The 23630-nt window shown below is 45.2% G+C and overlaps 1 protein-coding gene across 1 annotated transcript; it reads right to left on the bottom strand.

Moving 5' to 3' along the window:
• On the bottom strand, positions 1–23630 carry LOC143955198 (uncharacterized). The gene is made up of 10 exons (XM_077465286.1): positions 23533–23630; positions 22747–22845; positions 22378–22636; positions 22166–22263; positions 21887–22033; positions 21622–21763; positions 16252–18000; positions 3985–4188; positions 3160–3897; positions 1–752 (listed from the first exon to the last, which is right to left on the bottom strand). The coding sequence occupies exons 2-10, from the start codon at positions 22810–22812 to the stop codon at positions 16–18; spliced, it is 4140 nt and encodes a 1379-aa protein (XP_077321412.1). The 5' UTR covers positions 22813–22845; positions 23533–23630; the 3' UTR covers positions 1–15.

A 23630-nucleotide genomic window follows, 5' to 3' on the forward strand; every position in this document is an offset into this window, starting at 1 on the left:
GTGAGCCTTCTGGTGTTAAAGAAGGAATACTTCATGACGGGAAGATTTCCCACACTCTGGACACGAGTAAAGGCTCTCACTCTTGTGAGTTCTCTGGTGCTTAACAAGTTGTACTTTCTGAATGAAACCTTTCCCACACGCTGAACATGAAAAAGGACGCTCACCCGTGTGAATTCTCTGGTGAATAACAAGGTCTCTTTTCACAACAAAACATGTCCCGCACTCTGAACATGAAAAGGGACGCTCACCCGTGTGAAATCTCAGGTGTGTATCAAGCTCCCCCTTCTGAATGAATGATTTCCCGCACTCTGAACATGAAAAAGGACGCTCACCCGTGTGAATTCTCTGGTGTCTAAGAAGGTTCCTTCGGTCTCTAAAACATTTACTGCACTCGGAACATGAAAAGGGACGCTCGCCCGTGTGAATTCTCAGGTGTGTATTAAGCTCCCCCTTTTGAATGAATGATTTCCCGCACTCTGAACATGAAAAGGGACGCTCGCCCGTGTGAATTCTCAGGTAATTAACAAGGGCACTTTTCAAAATAAAACATTTCCCGCACTCTGAACATGAAAAGGGACGCTCACCCGTGTGAATTCTCTGGTGTTTGAGAAGGTTCCTTCGGTCCCTAAAACATTTACTGCACTCCGAACATAAGAACGGGCGCTCGCCTGTGTGAATTCTCTGGTGATTAACTAGGTGTGCTTTCTGATTGAAACATTTCCCACACTCTGAACATGAGAAAGGACGTTCACCTGTGTGAATTCTCTGGTGATCAAGACATTTTCCTTTTTGACCGAAACATTTCCTGCAGTCTGGACATGAGAAAGGACGTTTACGCTTGTTACTTTTTTGATGTTTAGAAGGCTTTCTGTCTTTTTTGGAAGTATTCCCACACACTGTAGATGACAAGGAATGTTCTCCTGTGTGAGATCCTTCATGGTTTAAAGAAGATCCCTCAAGATGGGATGGATCTGTTGATGGATCTGTACGGTGAGATCCCATATTTGTTTCAGCAGTAATAGTATGTGGATCATCAGAAGATTCCTCGGGATTAGATGGATCCATTGGTCTTTCTGAAAGATAAGGTCTATGAAATATTTGTGTATTGGGGTCTTCTCCTGGAGAACGTTGCGTGGTGGGCTTTTCTTCTTCTTTATATTCTGAAGACACGTTATTCGAGACACAATGTTCACCTGTTGGAAAGCAATGCTTAAATATTAGAAGAATTCAGAAAAGAGGTGACTTACTGAATAAATAAATGTAAAAGAAAACGGGGCCCATGGGTATCTCATCCCGAAGATTCTTCTATGACCTTAAAAAACGGAAGTAAACCCTTAGCCCTTGTACACACGGTCGGACATTCCGATGGACAATGTCCGATCGGACCGCGTTGTCGGATAATCCGACAGTGTGTGGGCTCCATTGGACGGTTTCCATCGGAGTATCCGACGGACCAAGTTCTCCAGCTGGGCTATAAAATTTTCCGACAACGTCATCCGATCGGACTTTGTCCGATCATGTGTAGAGAATTCCGATCGGACAAAGTGCCACGCATGCTCAGATCAAATGCCTAGACCAAAGCTATTGGCTACTAGTCTGAACGTAGTCCCATCGTAACTAAATAACGTCATCACGTTACATAAGATCATATTTTCCAACAACATTGTCCGACCGTGTGTATGCAACAGTTTCGGACAAAATGCGTCGGACAAAATCAGACGGATTTGGTTGTCGGAATGTCCGACCGTGTGTACAAGGCTAATAATGATATTGTAAATCTGTGTGTAGTAGATTCACTACGGAACACTCGGTCTGTTTAGTAGCTCACTTGCCGTCGTTTCCTTTATTGTACCTTTTTATTTTTATTTTATTTTATTTCATTTTATTTTTATTTTGTAATTGTCGACTTTTCACCTCAAGTACCTCTTCATCTCAAGGATCCGTATTGGAGTCAACAGAGGGATGTATAGCAGCTTTAACATTAACAACACCGGACCCTCCTAACCCTCTTGTATTGAATTGAACTGTTCCCGTATTGTCTCCATTTATATTGTAAAGTGCTGCGCAAACTGTTGGCACTATATAAATCCTGTATAATAATAATAATAATAATATACAGTATGTTGGTCTAACACTCTACAGTATCTCAGAGCTCTGGTATGGAATTGGGAATCATAACGTAAAATTTGAATACAAACCAATGAAAGCAAGGGTGCTCAACCTTTTTTGACGTTCGAGGGCCACCGATGTGATTTGATAACCGGTCACGGGCCACAAAAGATATGAAATGGTTCCAAATTTTGGAACTTTTTGTTTTGAAAATGGGAAATGCTCCCCCAAAATGTTTTTTTTTTTAGGCAGCAGGAATATGAATTGAATCAACAGTGTGTAAATAAATCAAAATAGTTTTTATTAGTATGTAAAAGAATTAATTAACATAGTAGTTAAAAAATTTGCTCCAGTAGGACAGTAATTATGTAAAAAAAGCGGATATACAGTTGCAGACCGAAATTTTATACAATTACAACAGAATTGTCCAAAATATGAAAAAATAGCGCTGACGCGTTTCAACCCTCACAACGGGGGTCTTCTTCAGAGGGACAGTCTGCTGGGAAAAATACATCATAAATATATGTGTCAACTATTGTTTGCGCACAATATATGCAATTAGTGATATCATACAGTGCGAACATCTGATATATTTACCCAATGACGTATATACAAAATGAGAACGAAGGGTTTTTTTGGTCCTGCATGGGGATACTTTTAAAAGAAAGCCTTTTTCAAGGGGTGGGGAGAAAAATGCTTTCCCTGATCATCCGAACACAAAAGCCTTCTGGTTTTGAAGAAGGAATACTTCATGATGGAAAGATTTTCCACCCTCTGGACATGAGTAAAGGCTCTCACTCTTGTGAGTTCTCTGGTGCTTAACAAGTTGTGCTTTCTGAATGAAACCTTTCCCGCACGCTGAACATGAAAAAGGACGCTCACCCGTGTGAATTCTCTGGTGAATAACAAGGTCTCTTTTCACAACAAAACATGTCCCACGATCTGAACATGAAAAGGGACGCTCACCCGTGTGAAATCTGAGGTGTGTATCAAGCTCCCCCTTCTGAATGAATGATTTCCCGCACTCTGAACATGAAAAGGGACGTTCACCTGTGTGAATTCTCTGGTGTCTAAGAAGGTTCCCTCGGTCTCTAAAACATTTACTGCACTCTGAACATGAAAAGGGACGCTCGCCCGTGTGAACTCTCAGGTGTGTATTAAGCTCCCCCTTCTGAATGAATGATTTCCCGCACTCTGAACATGAAAAGGGACGCTCGCCCGTGTGAATTCTCTGGTGTTTATGAAGGTTCCTTCGGTCTCTAAAACATTTCCCGCACTGTAAACATGAAAAGGGACGCTCACCTGTGTGAATTCTCAGGTGAATAACAAGGGCTCTTTTCAAAATAAAACATTTCCCGCACTCTGAACATGAAAAGGGACGCTCACCCGTGTGAATACTCAGGTGTTTATCAAGCTCCCTCTTCTGAATGAATGATTTCCCACACTCTGAACATGAAAAGTGACGCTCGTTCGTGTGAATTCTCTGGTGTTTGAGAAGGTTCCTTCGGTCCCTAAAACATTTACCGCACTCCGAACATAAGAACGGGCGCTCGCCTGTGTGAATTCTCTGGTGATTAACTAGGTGTGCTTTCTGATTGAAACATTTCCCACACTCTGAACATGAGAAAGGACGTTCACCTGTGTGAATTCTCTGGTGATCAAGACATTTTCCCTTTTGAGCGAAACATTTCCCGCAGTCTGGACGTGAGAAAGGACGTTTACGCTTGTTACTTTTTTGATGTTTAGAAGGCTTTCTGTCTTTTTTGGAAGTATTCCCACACACTGTAAATTACAAGGAATGTTCTCCTGTGTGAGATCCTTCATGTTTTAAAGAAGATCCCTCAAGATGAGACGGATCTGTTGATGGATCTGTACGGCGAGATCCCAGATTTGTTTCAGCGGTAATAGTATGTGGATCATCAGAAGATTCCTCGGGATTAGATGGATCCATTGGTCTTTCTGAAAGATAAGGTCTATGAAATATTTGTGTATTGGGGTCTTCTCCTGGAGAACATTGCGTGGTGGGATCATCTTCTTCTTTATATTCTGAAGATACGTTATTCGAGACACAATGTTCACCTGTTGGAAATCAATGCTTAAATATTAGAAGAATTCAGAAAAGAGGTGACTTACTGAATAAATAAATGTAAAAGAAAACGGGGCGCATGGCTATCTCATCCCGAAGATTCTTCTATGACCTTAAAAAACGGAAGTAAACCCTAATAATGATATTGTAAAGCTGTATGTAGTAGATTCACTACGGAACACTCGGTCTGTTTAGTAGCTCACTTTCCGTCGTTCCTTTATTGTACCTTTTTATTTTTATTATTTCATTTTATTTTTATTTTGTAATTTTTCAACTTTTCACCTCAAGTACCTCTTCATCTCAAGGATCCGTATTGGAGTTGACAGAGGGATGTATAGCAGCTTTAACATTAACAACACCGGACCCTCCTAACCCTCTTGTATTGAATTGAACTGTTCCCGTATTGTCTCCATTTATATTGTAAAGCGCTGCACAAACTGTTGGCACTATATAAAGCCTGTATAACCCTTTCATGACTAAGCCTATTTTTGGCATTTGGCGTTTACAAGTTAAAATCCATATTTTTTGCTAGAAAATTACTTGAAACCCCCAAACATTATATATATATATTTTTTTAGCAGAGACTCTAGAGAATAAAACGGCGATTGTTGCAATATTTTATGTCACACGGTATTTGCGCAGCAGTGTTTTAAACGCAACTTTTTGGGAAAAGGGACACTTTCATGAATTAAACAAAAAAAACGAAACAGTAAAATTAGCCCAATTTGTTTGCATAATGTGAAAGATAATGTTACGCCGAGTAAATAGATACCAAACATGTCACACTTTATAATTGCACGCACTCGTGGATTGACGACAAAGTACGGTACCTAAAAATCTCAATAGGCGACGCTTTAAATTTTTTTTTACGGTTACCAGGTTAGCGTTACAGAGGAGGTCTAGTGCTAGAAGAATTATTGCTCTTGCTCTGACAATCGCGGCGATTCCTCACATGTATGATTTGAACACCGTTTACATATGTGGGCGCGACTTTTCTTCGATTCACGAGCTCGCGGGGATGGCGGGCACTTTAAAAATTATTTTTTTTATTTATTTTATTTATTTTAAAATGAATAAATTGTTTTTAAAAAAAAAATAAAAAATGTGATCACTTTTATTGCTGTCACAAGGAATGTAAACATCCCTTGTGACAGTAATAGGTGGTGACAGGTACTCTTTATGGAGGGATCGGGGGTCTAAAAGACTCCCCACCCCCCCTTTACACTTCAATGTATTCAGATCAGCGAAAACCGTGATTCTGAATACCGTATATATTTTTAAAACTGGCGCCATTGGCAGCCGAGTAAACGGGAAGTGACGTCATGACGTCGCTTCCGGGTTTACTATGAGGAGACTGGAATGATGCCGATTATGGCGTCATTCCAGTTCCTCCCCAGCAGCCGGAGGCATCCGATCGTGAATCGATGCTCCCGATTAGGGATGAGCTTCGTGTTCGAGTCGAACGTACGTTCGACTCGAACATTGGCTGTTCAGGCGTTCGGCGAAATCCGAACTCTTGGTCCGTTCGCGTCAAAATTCGTATGGCGCGCGCGGGCCACAATGCACTGCGATGGCGCAGTGCATTGCTGGCTCATGATTGGCCAAGCATGCACTGTGACCCTGCATGCTTGGCCAATCGCAGCGCCAGCAGCGAGGAGAGCCATGATTGGCCACAGGCATCCTGCCTGTGGCCAATCATAGCTCAGGCTGTGTAGTGCACGCCCCACACTATATAAGACCGCCTTTGAGGCGGCCTCGTGTAGTGTGTTGGCTTTTGAAGCAGTGGGTGTTCTGTGTACCTTCAACACAGTTACACACCAATCGTTTTTGGCTGATTTCCTATCTTGCTCTTGTGTAGTGGTTATTGTCTGTGCCCTGACCGCAGTATACACCACTATATTCACCTCACCTATATAGCTAGTGATCTAGCTTTAATAATAGAGCTTGCAGTCAGTAGTGTTAGGAGATAGTGCGTGCTGTCTGCGTGCTCTGTACCCAGTACATACCGCTATAATCCACCTACATAGCTGTTCTCTATTTGGGCCCAATTGCCATCTGCAGGAGTTATTGGAAGTTGTGTGTGCTTCCAGCACAGCACAGTATACATCTGTATATACCCCTTTAACTCTGCTGTTTTCTGGTTATTGTCTGCGTGCCCTGACCGCAGTATACACCGCAGGGGCGGACTGACCATTTGGCTACTCGGGCACTGCCCGAGGGCCCGGGCCACTAGGGGGCCCCATCAGGGTTGCCAGCCTCAGTAAAACCAGGGACAGCATGTAAAAATTTGTGGGTTTTTTTACATCTGTCTCTGAAATGTCCCTTAACGACATCCTTTTGGTCTAAAAATCCTGAGATTATAGCTGCCACAACTCTCCAGTACCTTCTCAGCCAATAAAAACATGTATTTGTATACTGTGTGATTGTCTACTGTGTGTGTATTCTGTGTGGCCCCATAATCTCTGATTGCCTGGGGGGGCCCATAATCTCCTATTGCCTGGGGGCCCCATAATCTCCTATTGCCCGGGGGCCCCATGAGTTGTCAGTCCGCCCCTGATACACCGTGATATTCACCTCACCTATATAGCTAGTGATCTAGCTTTAATAATAGAGCTTGCAGTCAGTAGTGTCAGGAGATAGTGCGTGCTGTCTGCGTGCTCTGTACCCAGTACATACCGCTATAATCCACCTACATAGCTGTTCTCTATTTGGGCCCAATTGCCATCTGCAGGAGTTATTGGAAGTTGTGTGTGCTTCCAGCACAGCACAGTATACATCTGTATATACCCGTTTAACTCTGCTGTTTTCTGGTTATTGTCTGCGTGCCCTGACCGCAGTATACACCGTGATATTCACCTCACCTATATAGCTAGTGATCTAGCTTTAATAATAGAGCTTGCAGTCAGTAGTGTCAGGAGATAGTGCGTGCTGTCTGCGTGCTCTGTACCCAGTACATACCGCTATAATCCACCTACATAGCTGTTCTCTATTTGGGCCCAATTGTCATCTGCAGGAGTTATTGGAAGTTGAGTGTGCTTCCAGCACAGCACAGTATACATCTGTATATACCCGTTTATCTCTGCTGTTCTATAAAAAAGGCATCTGCATGAGTTAGTGGGTGTTGTGTGCCTCCAGCACAATATAAACTACCCAACTACTGTTTTACCCAACTCCCTTCAGGCCATTACCATGTCTGGAAGGCCAGCAAGGAGAGGCAGACAGGTGCGAGCCGATAAAAGAGGGCAAGCAGGCTCTGTGTCTAGAGACAACAGTGCTGGTCGTGGATGCGGTGCATTGTCATCAGCACGTGGCCATGGGACATGCTTGTCCTTCTTTTCTGCAGCTGGACATGTTGAACCGCAACATGCCAACGACTTGGTAGAGTGGATGACCAAGCCCTCTTCATCCTCCTCATCCTCTCTCACCCAGTCTCAGGGTAGTAGCAAAGCAGCTGCCAACACATCGTCTTCCCTCCTCTCAATGTCATCATCAGTGACTCCTTCCCTAGACCCACCACGTCCTCCTGAGGAGTCTCCTGAACTCTTTGAGCACAGTGTTGGGTACATGCTCCAGGAGGATGCCCAGTGTTTGGTGGGCTCTGATGATGACACTCAGCTAGAGGAAGGCAGTAGCGTGAGCGCAGAGAGAGGGGATGCTCAAGAAGGACAGCAATCTGGCAGTCATGTTCCACAAGCTGCAGCATACTGCCAGGTTTGCTACAGCGATGAAGAGGGAGGGGATGATGAGGGCACTGACTCCACGTGGGTGCCTGGTAGGAGGGAGGAGGAGGCACATGTCCAACGAGGCAGGATGCCCTCCGGGGGCCAGCTTAGGGGCAGCACACCGACTGAATCACACCGCAGAGCTCCGCCTGCGCAGAGCGCTTCCTCTGCGCGTTATTCTAAAAGTTCTTTGGTGTGGGCCTTTTTTGAGACGAGTGCATCAGATCGCACCGCTGCTATTTGCAACATATGTCTCAAGCGTATCTCTCGTGGCCAAAACATCAGCCGCTTGGGCACCACATGCTTGACCAGACATATGTTGACCTGCCATGCAGCTCGTTGGCAAGCGTACCTCAAAGACCCACACCAAAGAACAAAGCGGACCTCTCCTTGCCCCTCATCAGCTGGCATCTCCAACCCCACTAGACCTTCAGTCCTCTCTGAAACCTGCTCTGAGAGGAATGAAGGTGTAGAATTAGGTGTGTCACAGCCAAGTGCTTCCGGGAACTCTGCTAGTGGTACATCCACATCCGATTATAGCAGGCAAATGTCCCTGCCCCAGCTGCTGGACCGGCGGAAGAAGTTTACTCCCAGCCATCCACATGCCCAGCGGTTGAATGCTAGCTTGGCTAAATTGCTAGCACTTCAACTGCTGCCTTTTCAGTTGGTAGACTCGGCCCCCTTCCGTGAGTTTGTACAATGTGCGGTTCCTCAGTGGCAGGTCCCCAAACGCCACTTTTTCTCACGGAAGGCGATTCCGGCTCTCTACCGGCATGTGGAAGGCAATGTCCTTGCCTCGCTAGACAGGGCGGTCAGCGGTAAGGTGCATATTACCGCTGACTCATGGTCCAGCAGGCATGGACAGGGACGTTACCTGTCTTTCACGGCCCATTGGGTCACTCGTCTGGCTGCTGGGAAGGATGCAGGACAAGGTGCAGTAGTGTTGGAGATTGTTCCGCCACCACGCCTCCAAAATGCTACTATTGGTTGTGACACACCTCTCTCCTCCACCCCCTCCTCTTCTTCTTCCTCCATGGCCTCTTCCAGTGCTCTGTCCTCAGAACCAGCGGTGCTCCGTAGGCGTTGCAGGGGCTACGCAAGTACGCAGGCAAAACGATGCCATGCCGTGCTTGCGCTGGTTTGTTTGGGGGACAGGAGCCACACTGGGGCGGATGTTTTGTCAGCTCTGCAGGGGCAGGCCAAGAGGTGGTTGACGCCACGCCAGCTTAAGCCAGGAATGGTGGTTTGCAACAATGGCACCAACCTCCTCTCCGCCCTCCGACAGGGACAACTGACCCATGTGCCCTGTGTAGCTCACGTCCTTAACCTGGTGGTGCAGCGGTTCTTGGGCAGGTACCCCGGCTTACATGATGTCCTGAAGCAGGCCAGGAAAGTCTGTGTGCATTTCCGCCGATCATTTAATGCCTGTGCTCGGCTGGCTGAGCTCCAAAAGGAGTTGAACCTGCCCAAGAACCGCCTTATATGTGACATGCCCACCAGATGGAACTCAACATTGGCCATGCTGCAGCGGCTGCACAAGCAGCAGAGGGCCATCAATGAGTACCTGTGCGACTACGGCACCAGGACAGGGTCAGGGGAGCTTGGTTTTTTCTCACCACGCCAGTGGGGCATGATCAGGGATGCATGCACTGTCCTGTCACCGTTTGAGGAGGCCACAAGGATGGTGAGCAGTGACAGTGCATGCATCAGTGACACTGTACCTCTTGTCCACCTCTTGGAGCATACGCTGCGTGGAATAATGGACAGGGCACTTGAGGCAGAACAGAGGCAGGAAGAGGAGGACTTCCTTGCCTCTCAAGGCCCCCTTTATCCAGACAGTGTTCCTGCTGTGCCACCCATCACACAGGAAGAGGGTGAGGAGGAGGAAGAGGAGGAGGAGGATGATTGTGTCAGCATGGAGGTGGAGGCTGGCACTCAGCATCAGCAGCAGCAGTCTTATAGGGATGATTTACAGTCCCAAGAAACACGTGGACTTGTACGTGGCTGGGAGGAGGTAGCTGCGGATCATGTCGTCCTTAGTGACCCAGAGGACTCCGGACCGAATGCCTCAGCTAACCTACGCTGCATGGCCTCCCTGATCCTGCAAAGCCTGCGGAAGGATCCTCGTATTCTTCGGATCAAGGAGAGGGACCATTACTGGCTGGCCACTCTCCTTGATCCACGGTACAAGGGTAAGGTTGCCGACCTTATCTTGCCATCGCAGAGGGAGCAGAGGATGAGACATCTCCGGGAGGCCTTGCAGAAAGCTCTGTGCAACGCGTTCCCAGAGACTGGGAGGTCACAAACTCCTGGTCCTGGACAACGTGTTGCTGAGGCATCAGTCAGAAGGAGCGGTGGAGAAGGTGGCCGTCTGACTGATGCTTTCAGACAATTTTTTAGTCCGCAGCCCCAAGGTATGATTGGTTCCAGCACCCATCGCCAGCGTCTAATTTACATGGTGCAGGAATACCTAGGGGCAAGATCAGACTTGGACACCTTTCCCACCGAAAATCCTCTGGCTTACTGGGTCTTGAGGATGGATCACTGGCCAGAGCTTGCACAGTATGCAATTGAGCTACTGGCCTGTCCTGCATCCAGCATTCTTTCGGAACGCACCTTCAGTGCTGCTGGTGGCTTTGTTACCGATCACAGGGTGCGCCTGTCCACCAAATCAGTTGATCGACTGACCTTCATCAAGATGAATCAGTCTTGGATCACCCACAGCTACCAAGCACCTGAAGCTGATGTAACCGAATAATTTTTTTTGAAATATCACATCCCTTCAAGACTGCCTATGCTGATGCTGAGTGACTGTCCTGTTATGTTGATTGTCTATCCTCTTCCTCCTCCGCTGATATGTTGGAAGAACATTTTTGGTTCTGGGTGATGCCAGCAGCCCAATTTTTCTGCCCCTGTTTAACAGGGGTGTTTAAATACAATTTTTGATGCAATGCTTTGCAGCAGGGCTAATTCCTGCAATAAAACTAGAGTATATGGCAGAGGTTGCAGTGTGATGGCACCAACACCAGTGCCTAAGGCCCAATTTTTCTGCCCCTGTTTAACAGGGGCGTTTAAGTACAATTTTTGATGCAATGCTTTGCAGCAGGGCTAATTCCTGCAATAAAACTAGAGTATATGGGAGAGGTTGCAGTGTGGTGGCACCAGCACCAGTGCCTAAGGCCCAATTTTTCTGCCCCTGTTTAACAGGGACATGTAATTACAATTCTTGATATAATATTTCACAGGAGGGCCCCTTCCTGTGCCCACCCAGAGTAACGGTGAGGACTTATAGTGTTGTGGCACCAGCACCACAACCACCAAAGGCCCAATTTTTCTACCACTGCTCAACAATGGCATGTAATTACAATTCTTGATATAATCGTTCACAGCAGGGCGCTCCAGCGCCCACCAAGAGTCACTTTCAGGGCTTACAATGTTGTGGCAAAACCAACACCTTGTTCCGCCATTTCTGCAGAGCATATAGGGCAGGCCCCTACTTTCAAACATCCAACTTACAAACATCTCCTACTTGCAAACGCAAGGAGACAGCAGAAAGTGAGATGAAAAAAGATGGACGACAAAACAAATTATACAGGGGTGATAACCCTTCCCTATGTTTTCCAAAAAGCTTAAAAATAGTTTTTTTGACTGGAGCTACACTAAATGTACCAGTTGAAAATTACAAACAGATTCAACTTAACACAACAAACCTACACAGTCCCTGTCTTGTTTGCACCGCCTGTATACTGCTGTTCTGAGTATATAGGGCCTGGGGGCCACACGCATTTCCTTTTTTTAATATGGGTACAGGGTTCCCCTTAATATGCGTACAAGACCCAAATAGGCTGGTAATGGGCAGGGAGGGCTACCCATGCCATTTTTCTGAATGATTTTCAACCATATTGCAGGAACCAGATATAACATTAAAACCGCAAGCAGTTTTAAATGGTGTTATTTCCGTTTAATGTCATTTTGTGCAGGGACTGTTCTAAACACGGGAAACACGTGGCACTTCACAGGCATACTACAGACACCCCCCAGGCACCATATTTAAAGGAATATTTCACTTTTTTTTTTCACTTTAATCGTCATTAAAATCAGTGCTCCCGCCAAAACGGCCGTTTTTAAAACTTTATTTTGCATTGACCCATGTCCCCTGAGGCAGGAGTCAGGTCCCCAAACCCTTTTTAGGACAATATCTTGCATATTAGCCGTTAAAATTAGCACTTTCCATTTCGAACGTTCGAGTCCCATAGACATCAATGGGGTTCTAACGTTCGTAACGAACGCGGGGTCCGTTCGAAAGTTCTGGTGCGAACCGAACCGGGGGGTGTTCGGCTCATCCCTACTCCCGATTGAGCGGGAGCACCGGTAACAATGGCAGGAGGCGGCAGGAAGGGGGGACGTCCACTCCCGCTCCTCCGGCATAACAGCTGAGCGGCTTTTAGCCGCTTCTGTTTTTATGGCTGGATAGCCAATCGTCCGCTGTAAAAAATGGTACCGGGATGATGCCTGCAGGTGCGGGCATCATCCCGGTATACCCCCCAGAAGCCGAGTACGCACATCTGCGTACGCTCGGCGGGAAGGGGATAATAATAATAATAATATACAGTATGTTGGTCTAACACTCTACAGTATCTCAGAGCTCTGGTATGGAATTGGGAATCATAACGTAAAATTTGAATACAAACCAATGAAAGCAAGGGTGCTCAACCTTTTTTGATGTTTGAGGGCCACCGATGTGATTTGATACCCGGTCACGGGCCACAAAAGATATGAAATGGTTCCAAATTTTGGAACTTTTTGTTTTGAAAATGGGAAATGCTCCCCAAAATGTTTTTTTTTTTTTTAGGCAGCAGAAATAGGGATTGAATCAACAGTGTGTAAATAAATCAAGATAGTTTTTATTAGTATGTAAAATAATTAATTAACATAGTAGTTAAAAAATTTGCTCCAGTAGGACAGTAATTATGTACAAAATGCGGATATACAGTTGCAGACCCAAATTTCATACAATTACAACAGAATTGTTCAAAATATGAAAAAAAATAGCTCTAAAGCGTTTCAACCCTCACAACGGGGGTCTTCTTCAGAGGGACAGTCTGCTGGGAAAAATACATCATAAATATATGTGTCAACTATTGTTTGTGCACAATATATGCAATTAGTGATATCATACAGTGCGAACATCTGATATATTTACCCAATGACGTATATCCAAAATGAGAACAGAGGGTTTTTTTGGTCCTGCATGGGGATCCTTTTAAAACAAAGCCTTTTTCAAGGGGTGGGGAGAAAAATGCTTTCCCTGATCATCCAAACCCAAAAGCATTACCCCTTGCATGCATAACCCAAACGACTGGCTGTCTATCCCGCCGCGCCTAACGTTCCACATCTGATATCACCTTGCTCCACCTCAACCCACATACTCTTAGCCAGGGAACACATGCCTCCCTCTTCTAGCTACCCAACTGTCTGCCAACCAGTCTCGCATCTGCTCTCCTGCCCCCCCAACAAACATACAGATGACAAATAAAATCCAGACAAGGCGTATAAGTTCTCCATCTGGACGAAAAAAAAACGCCAAACAAAGGCGGCACCAACTTTAAAGTAAACCAACATACCCCACACCACAAGCAACACAGCTTGTATGTACAGCCTGAGAATGGCATTGTTACGTAAGTGACAGCGTGGTGTGGTGTTGGCCGGTCCTTCGTCACGAGTTAGAAAGGAGGGCAGGGATCTGACACCCGCGCTCGTCACAGATGGCACTGCTGGTGAGTACCCCTGGTGGATGGTACTGCTGGTGAGTATCCCTGGTGGATGGTACTGCTGGTGGGTATCCCTGTTAGGCACTGCTAGCACTGTTGGCAGGTATCCCTGGTGGTTGCCATCCTAGATCATGGGGTTCCCAGCTCAACGAGCATCAGTGTGACAGGAGCTGGTGCTGTAGGGAGCATGCGGCTGCAGTAGAGAGCAGAGCCTATGATTCCTGTATAGCGCCGGCTCCTGTCACAGGCGGAATACATTTGGTATCACTCTGCCTGTGACAGAAATCAGCACTATACAGGAAGCATTGCGTATGCTTCCTCTAGCGCCGCCTCCATTCTTCACACTGATGCTTGGGTATGGTAAGTCGGAAACAACTGGGCTTGCTGACCCACCATCCCAGAGCAGGAGCTGGCAGGCCACATCAATGGTTGGGCACCCCTGAGCTAGATCTGCTGTACCCCCCATCTCCCGGGCCGTCTTTAATATTGATTGGACCCTGGGCAAAAAAATTCTTGGATCCCCCCCATGCAATTTCACTCTCCACCTGCTCTGAGACATACAATAAATAGCAACTAGACTTAAAATCAGTTTACTGTATCAAATCAGACGGCAATTGCGATTGGTTGCCAAAAAAAAAAAAAAAACTCACGGATCGGATCGTTCCTCGGATCAGAGTCACGGATCGGATCAGCAAATAATAATTAAATTTGCAAAAACCTGTGAAAATTCCACCACCATATAGTCCCCACTGTAATATCAACAATCTCCCCCACTGTAATATTGGCTGAGTATGGCTGGGTACGGCTGAGCTTAGCTGAGTATGGCTGGGTACGGCAGAGCATAGCTGAGTATGGCTGGGTATGGCAGAGCATAGCTAAGTATGGCTGGGTACGGCTGAGTATGGCTGGGCACGGCTGAGTATGGCTGGGCACGGTTGAGTATGGCTGGGCACGGTTGAGTAAGGCTGGGCATGGCTGGGTATCGCAGAGTATTGGCAGGCAGGGTATTGCTGAGTATTGGCAGGCAGGGTATTGCTGAGTATTGGCAGGGTATCGCAGAGTATTGGCAGGGTATCGCAGAGTATTGGCAGGGTATCGCAGAGTATCGATAGAGTATTGGCAGGGTATCGCAGAGTATTGCTAGAGTATTGGGGTATTGCAGAGTATTGCTAGAGTATTAGGGTGTTGCAGAGTATTAGGGTATTGCAGAGTATTGCGGTATTGCAGAGTATTGCTAGAGTATTGGGGTACTGCAGAGTATTGGCAGGGTATCGCAGAGTATTGCTAGAGTATTGGGGTACTGCAGAGTATTGGGGTATTGCAGAGTATTGGGGTATTGCAGAGTATTGGGGTATTGCAGAGTATTAGGGTATTGCAGAGTATTGCTAGAGTATTAGGGTATTGCAGAGTATTGGGGTATTGCAGAGTATTGCTAGAGTATTGGGATACTGCAGAGTATTGGCAGGGTATTGCTGGGTACTGCAGGGTATGGAGGGATGGCTGCTTCCATCTCAGCATCTCTCCCCTCCACTGTACAGGTTAGTACAGAGAGGGGAGAGAGGAACCGGCGTCATGACATGACGCCGGTTTGTTTACAAGTGATCGCTCCGTCGGAGCGATCAGTGTAAACAGCCTGGGTGTAGAAAGATGGCCGCCGCTTCGGAGCTAGGCCGAAAGCCGTGGCCTTTCCTAAGGCTGAGACCGCGGAGCGCTCTGCGGATCGCGGCATTTGTGCCAATCCGAGCGGGTTGACCCGTTCGGTTCACGGATCGGTGACGATCCGTTGCAACCCTAGTTGCCAGCAGTTACAGTATATCACTACTGCTTACTGGCTGGTTGCTAGAGGTTACAGCACACATTACGTCTCACTGATGAGTTGCTAGAGGTTACAGCAAATTATTTCTGCTTGTTAATTGGTTGCTAGAGATTACTGTACATCAATACTGCTCCCTGATTGGTTGCTAGAGGTTACAGCACATCATCTCCTCACTGCAGGGTAGCATGATCTACATATGAATGCCGCCTTTATTTACATATGAATGCCGCTGGCCACAGCTATTTACTTAGTAATGCCGCTGCTATTTACATATGAATGCCGGTTATGTACATATAAACACAGGGTCTACAGGTGAGTCATCTGTACACAACAATAGGGCAGAGCTGGGCAGCATTAGTAGCAGCACTTCACACTGAGATATCGGGACACAGCACAGGACTAAAACTTCAAGGGACAAGGGAATTTAAACTTGGATAGTTGGCAAGCATGAGGCAGCTGCTTTGGGCCCCTCAACAAAGACAGGACCCAGGGCAGCTGCCCCTTTTGCCCTGCCTCTATGAGTTGGTCTTATTCTATTCACCAAAAATGATGCTCATTTGTAAAAAGGGGCCTACAGGTAGAACAGAATATTATATGGCAATCAGCCAATAACAACCAATCAGAAGTATGTTTAAGCCAAACATTTTACACATCCTGAATATGAGGAAGGACACACATGATGTTCTCTGGTGGTAATTCTTGCCACATTCTTTATTTGTCTGTATGTCCAAACATAAAATAAGTGTTAGTCCATGTGACCTTTCTGGTGTCGATCAAGGGTACTTTTTTGAGTGAAAGATTTCCCGCACTCTGAACACGAATAAGGCCGCTCACCTGTGTGAACTCTCTGGTGATTAACAAGATCTCTTTTCTTACTGAAACCTTTCCCGCACTCTGAACATGAATGAGGACGCACAGCTATGTGACTTCCCTGGTGTATAAGAAGATTTTCTGCCTGATGGAACGATTTCCCACATTCTAAACATGAATAAGGACGCTCTGTGTGAATTTTCTGGTGGCGAAGGAGGCTTCTTCTATCCTTGAAACATTTCCAGCACTCTGAACATGAGAAAGGACGCTCACCCGTGTGAATTTTCTGGTGTTGACAAAAGTGTTCTTTCCGAACAAAACATTTCACGCACTCTGAACATGAAAAAGGACGCACGGCGTGAGCCTTCTGGTTTTGAAGAAGGAATACTTCATGACGGAAAGATTTTCCACCCTCTGGACATGAGTAAAGGCTCTCACTCTTGTGAGTTCTCTGGTGCTTAACAAGTTGTACTTTCTGAATGAAACCTTTCCCGCACGCTGAACATGAAAAAGGACGCTCACCCGTGTGAATTCTCTGGTGAATAACAAGGTCTCTTTTCACAACAAAACATGTCCCACACTCTGAACATGAAAAGGGACGCTCACCCGTGTGAAATCTGAGGTGTGTATCAAGCTCCCCCTTCTGAATGAATGATTTCCCGCACTCTGAACATGAAAAGGGACGTTCACCCGTGTGAATTCTCTGGTGTCTAAGAAGGTTCCCTCGGTCTCTAAAACATTTACTGCACTCGGAACATGAAAAGGGACGCTCGCCCGTGTGAACTCTCAGGTGTGTATTAAGCTCCCCCTTCTGAATGAATGATTTCCCGCACTCTGAACATGAAAAGGGACGCTCACCCGTGTGAATTCTCTGGTGTTTATGAAGGTTCCTTCGGTCTCTAAAACATTTCCCGCACTGTAAACATGAAAAGGGACGCTCACCTGTGTGAATTCTCAGGTGAATAACAAGGGCTCTTTTCAAAATAAAACATTTCCCGCACTCTGAACATGAAAAGGGACGCTCACCCGTGTGAATACTCAGGTGTTTATCAAGCTCCCTCTTCTGAATGAATGATTTCCCGCACTCTGAACATGAAAAGTGACGCTCGTTCGTGTGAATTCTCTTGTGTTTGAGAAGGTTCCTTCGGTCCCTAAAACATTTACCGCACGCCGAACATAAGAACGGGCGCTCGCCTGTGTGAATTCTCTGGTGATTAACTAGGTGTGCTTTCTGATTGAAACATTTCCCGCACTCTGAACATGAGAAAGGACGTTCACCTGTGTGAATTCTCTGGTGATCAAGACATTTTCCTTTTTGACCGAAACATTTCCCGCAGTCTGGACATGAGAAAGGACGTTTACGAAGTATTTTGGGAGTATTCCCACACACTGTAGATGACAAGGAATGTTCTCCTGTGTGAGATCCTTCATGGTTTAAAGAAGATCCCTCAAGATGAGATGGATCTGTTGATGGATCTATACAGTGAGAGCCCAGATTTGTTTCAGCAGTAATAGTATGTGGATCATCAGAAGATTCCTCGGGATTAGATGGATCCATTGGTCTTTCTGAAAGATAAGGTCTATGAAATATTTGTGTATTGGGGTCTTCTCCTGGAGAACGTTGCGTGGTGGGCTTTTCCTCTTCTTTATATTCTGAAGATACGTTATTCGAGACACAATGTTCACCTGTTGGAAATCAATGCTTAAATATTAGAAGAATTCAGAAAAGAGTATCCGACGGACCAAGTTTTCAAGGGGTGGGGAGAAAAAGGCTTTCTTTTAAAAGGATCCCCATGCAGGACCAAAAAAAACCCTCCCTTCTCATTTTGGATATACATCATTGGGTAAATATATCAGATGTTTAGCACTGTATGATATCACTAATTGCATATATTGTGCACAAACAATAGTTGACACATATATTTATGATGTATTTTTCCCAGCAGACTGTCCCTCTGAAGAAGACCACCGTTGTGAGGGTTGAAACGCGTCAGGGCTATTTTTTCATATTTTGGACAATTCTGTTGTAATTGTTTGTATGAAATTTCAGTCTGCAACTGTATATCCACATTTTGTACATAATTACTGTCCTACTGAAACTCATTTTTTAACTATGTTAATTAATTCTTTTACATACTAATAAAAACAATTTTGATGTATTTACACACTGATTCAATCCATATTTCTGCTGCCTAAAAAAAAACATTTTGGGGGAGCATTTCCCATTTTCTATATCTCGGGGGTGAGCAGCACTCTCTAACCAGTGTTGGTATGTGTCTTCCCTTTGTTGTCTTTTTGTTTTGAATAGCTTAATGAACATTTTCCTCCTGCAGCCGCTGAATTCTGGCGGGAGGCAGAGGAGGAGAAGCCGGCTTTCAGCGGGTTGCAGGAGGAAAATGGAGAGAATCAGTTCACGAATATGCCACCCCACTCTGCCCAAGTGTAAAACAGAATGTGACAGGGAGGCCACATGGGCCCCGGGAGCATGGGCGCAGGGCCGCCATTGTGACCACTGACGCTACACCAGTGGTTGAGGCGTTACCCCAAACCGCAAATTTAAACAAGCCCTTACATACCTTTTAGGTTCTAATATGCCCATTGCAAAAGTGAAAGTATGTGTATGTGATGTTTAACCACTTAAGGACCGCCTCATGCCGATGTACGTCGGCAGAATGGCACAGCTGGGCACAATCACGTAGATGTACGTGATTCTTTAAGTGCCCAGCTGTGGGTCGGGAGCGCGCCGCCGCCGGCGTGCTCCCGACCAGGTCCTGAGCTCTGTGACCGTGGCCGCGGGACCAGTGGACCCGACCGCCGCTGGTGTCCCGCGATCGGGTCACAGAGCTGAAGAACGAGGAGAGGTCTGTGTAAACAAACCTCTCCCTGTGCTTCCCTGTGTGGCTGTCACGATCGTCTCTTCCCTTTTATAGGGAAGGACGATCAGTGACGTCACATGCCAGGCCACGCCCCCTACGATAAAAAAAAACACATAACGTCATACATAACACTTCACTGCCCCCTAGTGGTTAACTCCTTCACTGCCAGTGTCATTTACACAGGAATCAATGCATTTAAATAGCATTGATTTCTGTATATCTGATAATGGTCCCAAAAATGTCTGATGTGTCCGTCATAATGTCGCAGTCACAATAAAAATCACTGATCGCCGCCATTACTAGTAAAAAAAAAAATATTAACAAAAAAGCTATAAAACTATCCCCCTATATTGTAAACGCTATAACTTTTGTGCAAACCAATCAATAATCGTTATTGCGATTTTTTTTTACCAAAAATATGTAGAAGAATACGTATCGGCCTAAACTGAGGGAAAAAATGTTTTTTTATATATTTTTTGGGGGATATTTATTATAGCAAAAAGTTAAAAATAATGTGTTTTTTTTTCAAAATTGCCGCTCTATTTTTGTTTATAGCGCAAAAAATAAAAACCGCAGGGGTGATCAAATACCACCAAAAGAAATCTCTATTTATGGGAAAAAAGGACGTCAATTTTGTTTTGGAGCCACGTTGTACGACCGCGCAATTGTCAGTTAACCACTTCCCGACCAGCGCACGACGATGTACGTCGACAGAATGGCACGGGCAGGCATATTGGCGTACATGTACGTCCAATATTCGTTGCCGCCGTGCCATCGGGAGCGCGCCGCCGGCGGCGCGCTCCCGCGCTGGTCGGGACCCCCGTGAGTCCGGTCGCGGGACCCGCGGACTCGATCGCCGCGGGCATCCCCGCGATCGTCTCACGGAGCGGCCGAATGGAGGAAATGCTGTATAAACAACATTTTCCCATTCTGCCTAGCAACTAGTGACGCTGATCTCTGCTCCATGTGATTGGAGCAGAGATCAGTGTACACTAAATGAAAGCCCAACCCCCCCACAGTTAGTAACACACCCCTAGGAACACTTAACCCCTACACTGCCACCCACTGGTTAACCCTTTCACTGCCAGTGTCATTTACACAGGAATCACTGCATTTATATAGCAGTAATTACTGTATAAATGACAATGGTCCCAAAAATGTGTCAAAAATGTCCGATGGGTCCCCGACAATGTCGCAGTCACAATAAAAATCGCAGATCGCCGCCATTACTAGTAAAAAAATAAATAATAAAAAATTATTAATAAAAATGCTATAAAACTATCCCTATTTTGTAAACGCTATAACTTTTGCGCAAACCAATCAATAATCGCTTATTGCGATTTTTTTTACCAAAAATATGTAGAAGAATACGTATCGGCCTAAATTGAGGGAAAAAAATGTTTTTTTATATATTTTTGGGGGATATTTATTATAACAAAAAGTAAAAAATGCGTTTTTTTCAAAACTGTCGCTCTATTTTTGTTTATAGCGCAAAAAATAAAAACCGCAGGGGTGATCAAATACCACCAAAAGAAAGCTCTATTTGTGGGAAAAAAAGGACGTCAATTTTGTTTGGGAGCCACGTCGCACGACCGCGCAATTGTCAGTTAAAGCGACGCAGTGCCGAATCGCAAAAAGTGGTCTGGTCTTTGACCAGCAAATTGGTCCGGTCTGAAAGTGGTTAAAGCAACGCAGTGCCGAATCGCAAAAAGGGGCCTGGTCCTTTGGCTGCAAAATTGGTCCGGGGCTTAAGTGGTTAATACAGTGACCTTCTTTTCCTCTTCCAGGTTCTGCTGTCATCGCTCTCCAGGATGCAAGAAAGGTCCCTAAAGGCGGGCATTTGGTATCAGTCCGCCTGGGACAGCAGCCAGCTACAGTGAAAACATCCGCTTATGCAGCTCCTGCTTCCTCTATGCTGGCTCGATACACTCTGATGCTCTGGGATGACGGGTCGGCAAGCCTAGATTGGGATCAACAGGTTGCCGACTCTGGACATGTGCTTTCCTGCTTTGATGTCAAAGGCCACATCAGAGTCCTCCAAGGGCCACAGGTTGAGCATCTCTGAGTTAAAGGATACATTACACCCAACTGCACAAGGTAACAGTGTTTTCAGTTGAGCCTTCCTCTATTTCATTTCTTAGAAACATGACAAAGTACTGAGGAACAGAGATTGATCTTTCATATAGTGTACAGTACAGTATCTCCACCTCATTTGTTGGGAACATGACATTATATTGAGGAATGGAGATGGACCTTTCATATGGTGTACAGTATCTCCGCCTCATTTGTGGGGTACATGATGTTATATGGGAAATTAAGGTGGACCTTTTTATATTTTTTTATCTCCACTTTGTAATTATTTAAATATTTTATACTCTTTAATAAAAAATGATAATATGAACTTTTTCTAACTTTACTGTTTATTACTTACTTGTGTCCATATGTAGAGAAGATTCCTCTTGTTTACTTTTCATAATCATCTCCCCCTCCTCCATAGACTGCTGATCTCCACTCACCAACCTCTCTTCTTCTTCCTGTTTAATCTCAGCTTTGATGTCTTTTAGTTCTTCATTCTGAACCACAAAAAATGATAAAATTGATAAAACTGTCAATAATAAAAGAATATACTGTATATGAGAATGTTATCTCATAATTTAGAATATAATATTTGAGTTCTATCTCACAGTCCCCTTTACCTGAATTTTGTGAGAGACGCTGGGAACTTCCTGTGTGAAATTCTGGGAATACAAAGGAATACACTGCTCCATAGAATACTGATCTCCACTAACAAGTATATTTTCTTCCTCTCCAGTTTCAGTTTTGATGTCTTTCAGTTCTTCCCCCTAAATCCCAAAGATGGCAGTAGAGATTTGTAAAAAAAAAAAAAAAAAAAAACGAACAAGAGATTACATAGAAGAATGTCACCTCATACCTTACAATGCATTCTTAAGTCTTCATGCTCAGTCCCCACCTACCTGGTCATGGTGTACATAGTTATGATCTTCCCATGGGGAATCCCGGGAATACAGAGGACGGGGACATCTCTCTGCTGGGTTCCCATTACTGGATCCATCTGTAGGAAACACACACACTGACTGAATACATTGTTTCTATGTGTATCAGATGATGGGGGATCTAGGTGGAGCCTCCGTACTGCTCTCTCCTTTACAATAAAGTCTCCTCTTACCCGGTGATGTGAGGGGCGGCTGATTCTCCATTATGACATCCTTGCAGCGATCCTTGCGTCCTTCTAAATCTGAATTGCCGGCATCCCTCACCTCTCCTGTCAGCAGCTCAATGATCTTGTTGGTCAGTTCCAGGATCTTTTTAACACTGTTTCTCTCAGAAGATATATGGGAAAGTGGAGGCCCTGTGATGGTGATCTGGGCTCTGCTTTGAGCTCCCAAAATTTGGTCCTCACCAGACTTCTTGACCACAACATAATCCTACAGAATAAGAGAAAGAAGAAGTAGTCAAAATTCAGCCAAAGAATGACTGCTAAAAACAGCACAATGATTACGGGTGATGTCATGTGACCTCCCAAAATCCTCCTCACCTCTCCGGTCAGCAGGTAGAGGATCTCCAGGGTGATACCTAATATATTGTTTTTGTTCTTCTCCATCTTAGCACATGCTGATACAACAGAACATCACATCTGAAAAGACAGAAAACCGACACATGTAGTCATGGCTCACCATATGTTTTCTTCGCTCTCCTGTGTAGAGAGAGAAAGCAATAATAGTCATTTCAAATTTCCCAGAATCCTCCTCACCTGTTCAGTCAGCTCTGTGTACCTGGAATGTACTGGGATGAGCTTATGGTTCGGTCCACACACTGAACCTTAATGAGAATTTATTCTGTCAGTGTAACGATTGCTAAATAATTCCCTCACTCTGGATGGACAGTTGGATAAACGGCACAATATTTAGGATGTATCTGGTCTATAAACCAGAGGCTTTGGATGGACAGTTGGATAAATGACTGTATATTTAGGATGTATCTGGTCTATAAATCAGAGGCCCTGGATGGACAGTTGGATAAATGGCACTATATTTAGGATGTATCCGGTCTATAAATCAGAGGCTCTGGATGGACAGTTGGATAAATGGCTCTATATTTAGGATGTATCCGGTCTATAAACCAGAGGCCCTGGATGGACAGTTGGATAAATGGCACTATATTGAGGATGTATCCGGTCTATAAACCAGAGGCTCTGGATGGACAGTTGGATAAATGGTTCTATATTTAGGATGTATCTGGTCTATAAATCAGAGGCCCTTGATGGACAGTTGGATAAATGGCTCTATATTTATGGCTATCAACCAAAATATCATGATATTACCTGATCTACCTCAAGATCCAGTAGCGTCTCCTCTTAATTTCCTACTAAATCACCTTTCATCCAGAACTTCCTGTCGTAACGCTACGTCACTTCCTGTC

This window comes from Lithobates pipiens, unplaced genomic scaffold, assembly GCF_037356315.1.
Source record: "Lithobates pipiens isolate NorthernLeopardFrog02 unplaced genomic scaffold, aLitPip1_a1.2 Scaffold_35, whole genome shotgun sequence".
Taxonomy (NCBI): Eukaryota; Metazoa; Chordata; class Amphibia; order Anura; family Ranidae; genus Lithobates; species Lithobates pipiens.

Excerpts from the sequence above, each read along its gene's own strand:
- LOC143955198 (XM_077465286.1), bottom strand. The coding sequence starts at position 22,812 with ATGGAGAAGAACAAAAACAATATATTAGGTATCACCCTGGAGATCCTC. Across the intron at positions 21,764-21,886 it reads GCGTCTCTCACAAAATTCAG|AATGAAGAACTAAAAGACAT; the intron begins GTAAAGGGGACT and ends TTTGTGGTTCAG. Across the intron at positions 3,898-3,984 it reads AACAAATCTGGGATCTCGCC|TTACAGTGTGTGGGAATACT; the intron begins GTACAGATCCAT and ends ATTCCTTGTAAT.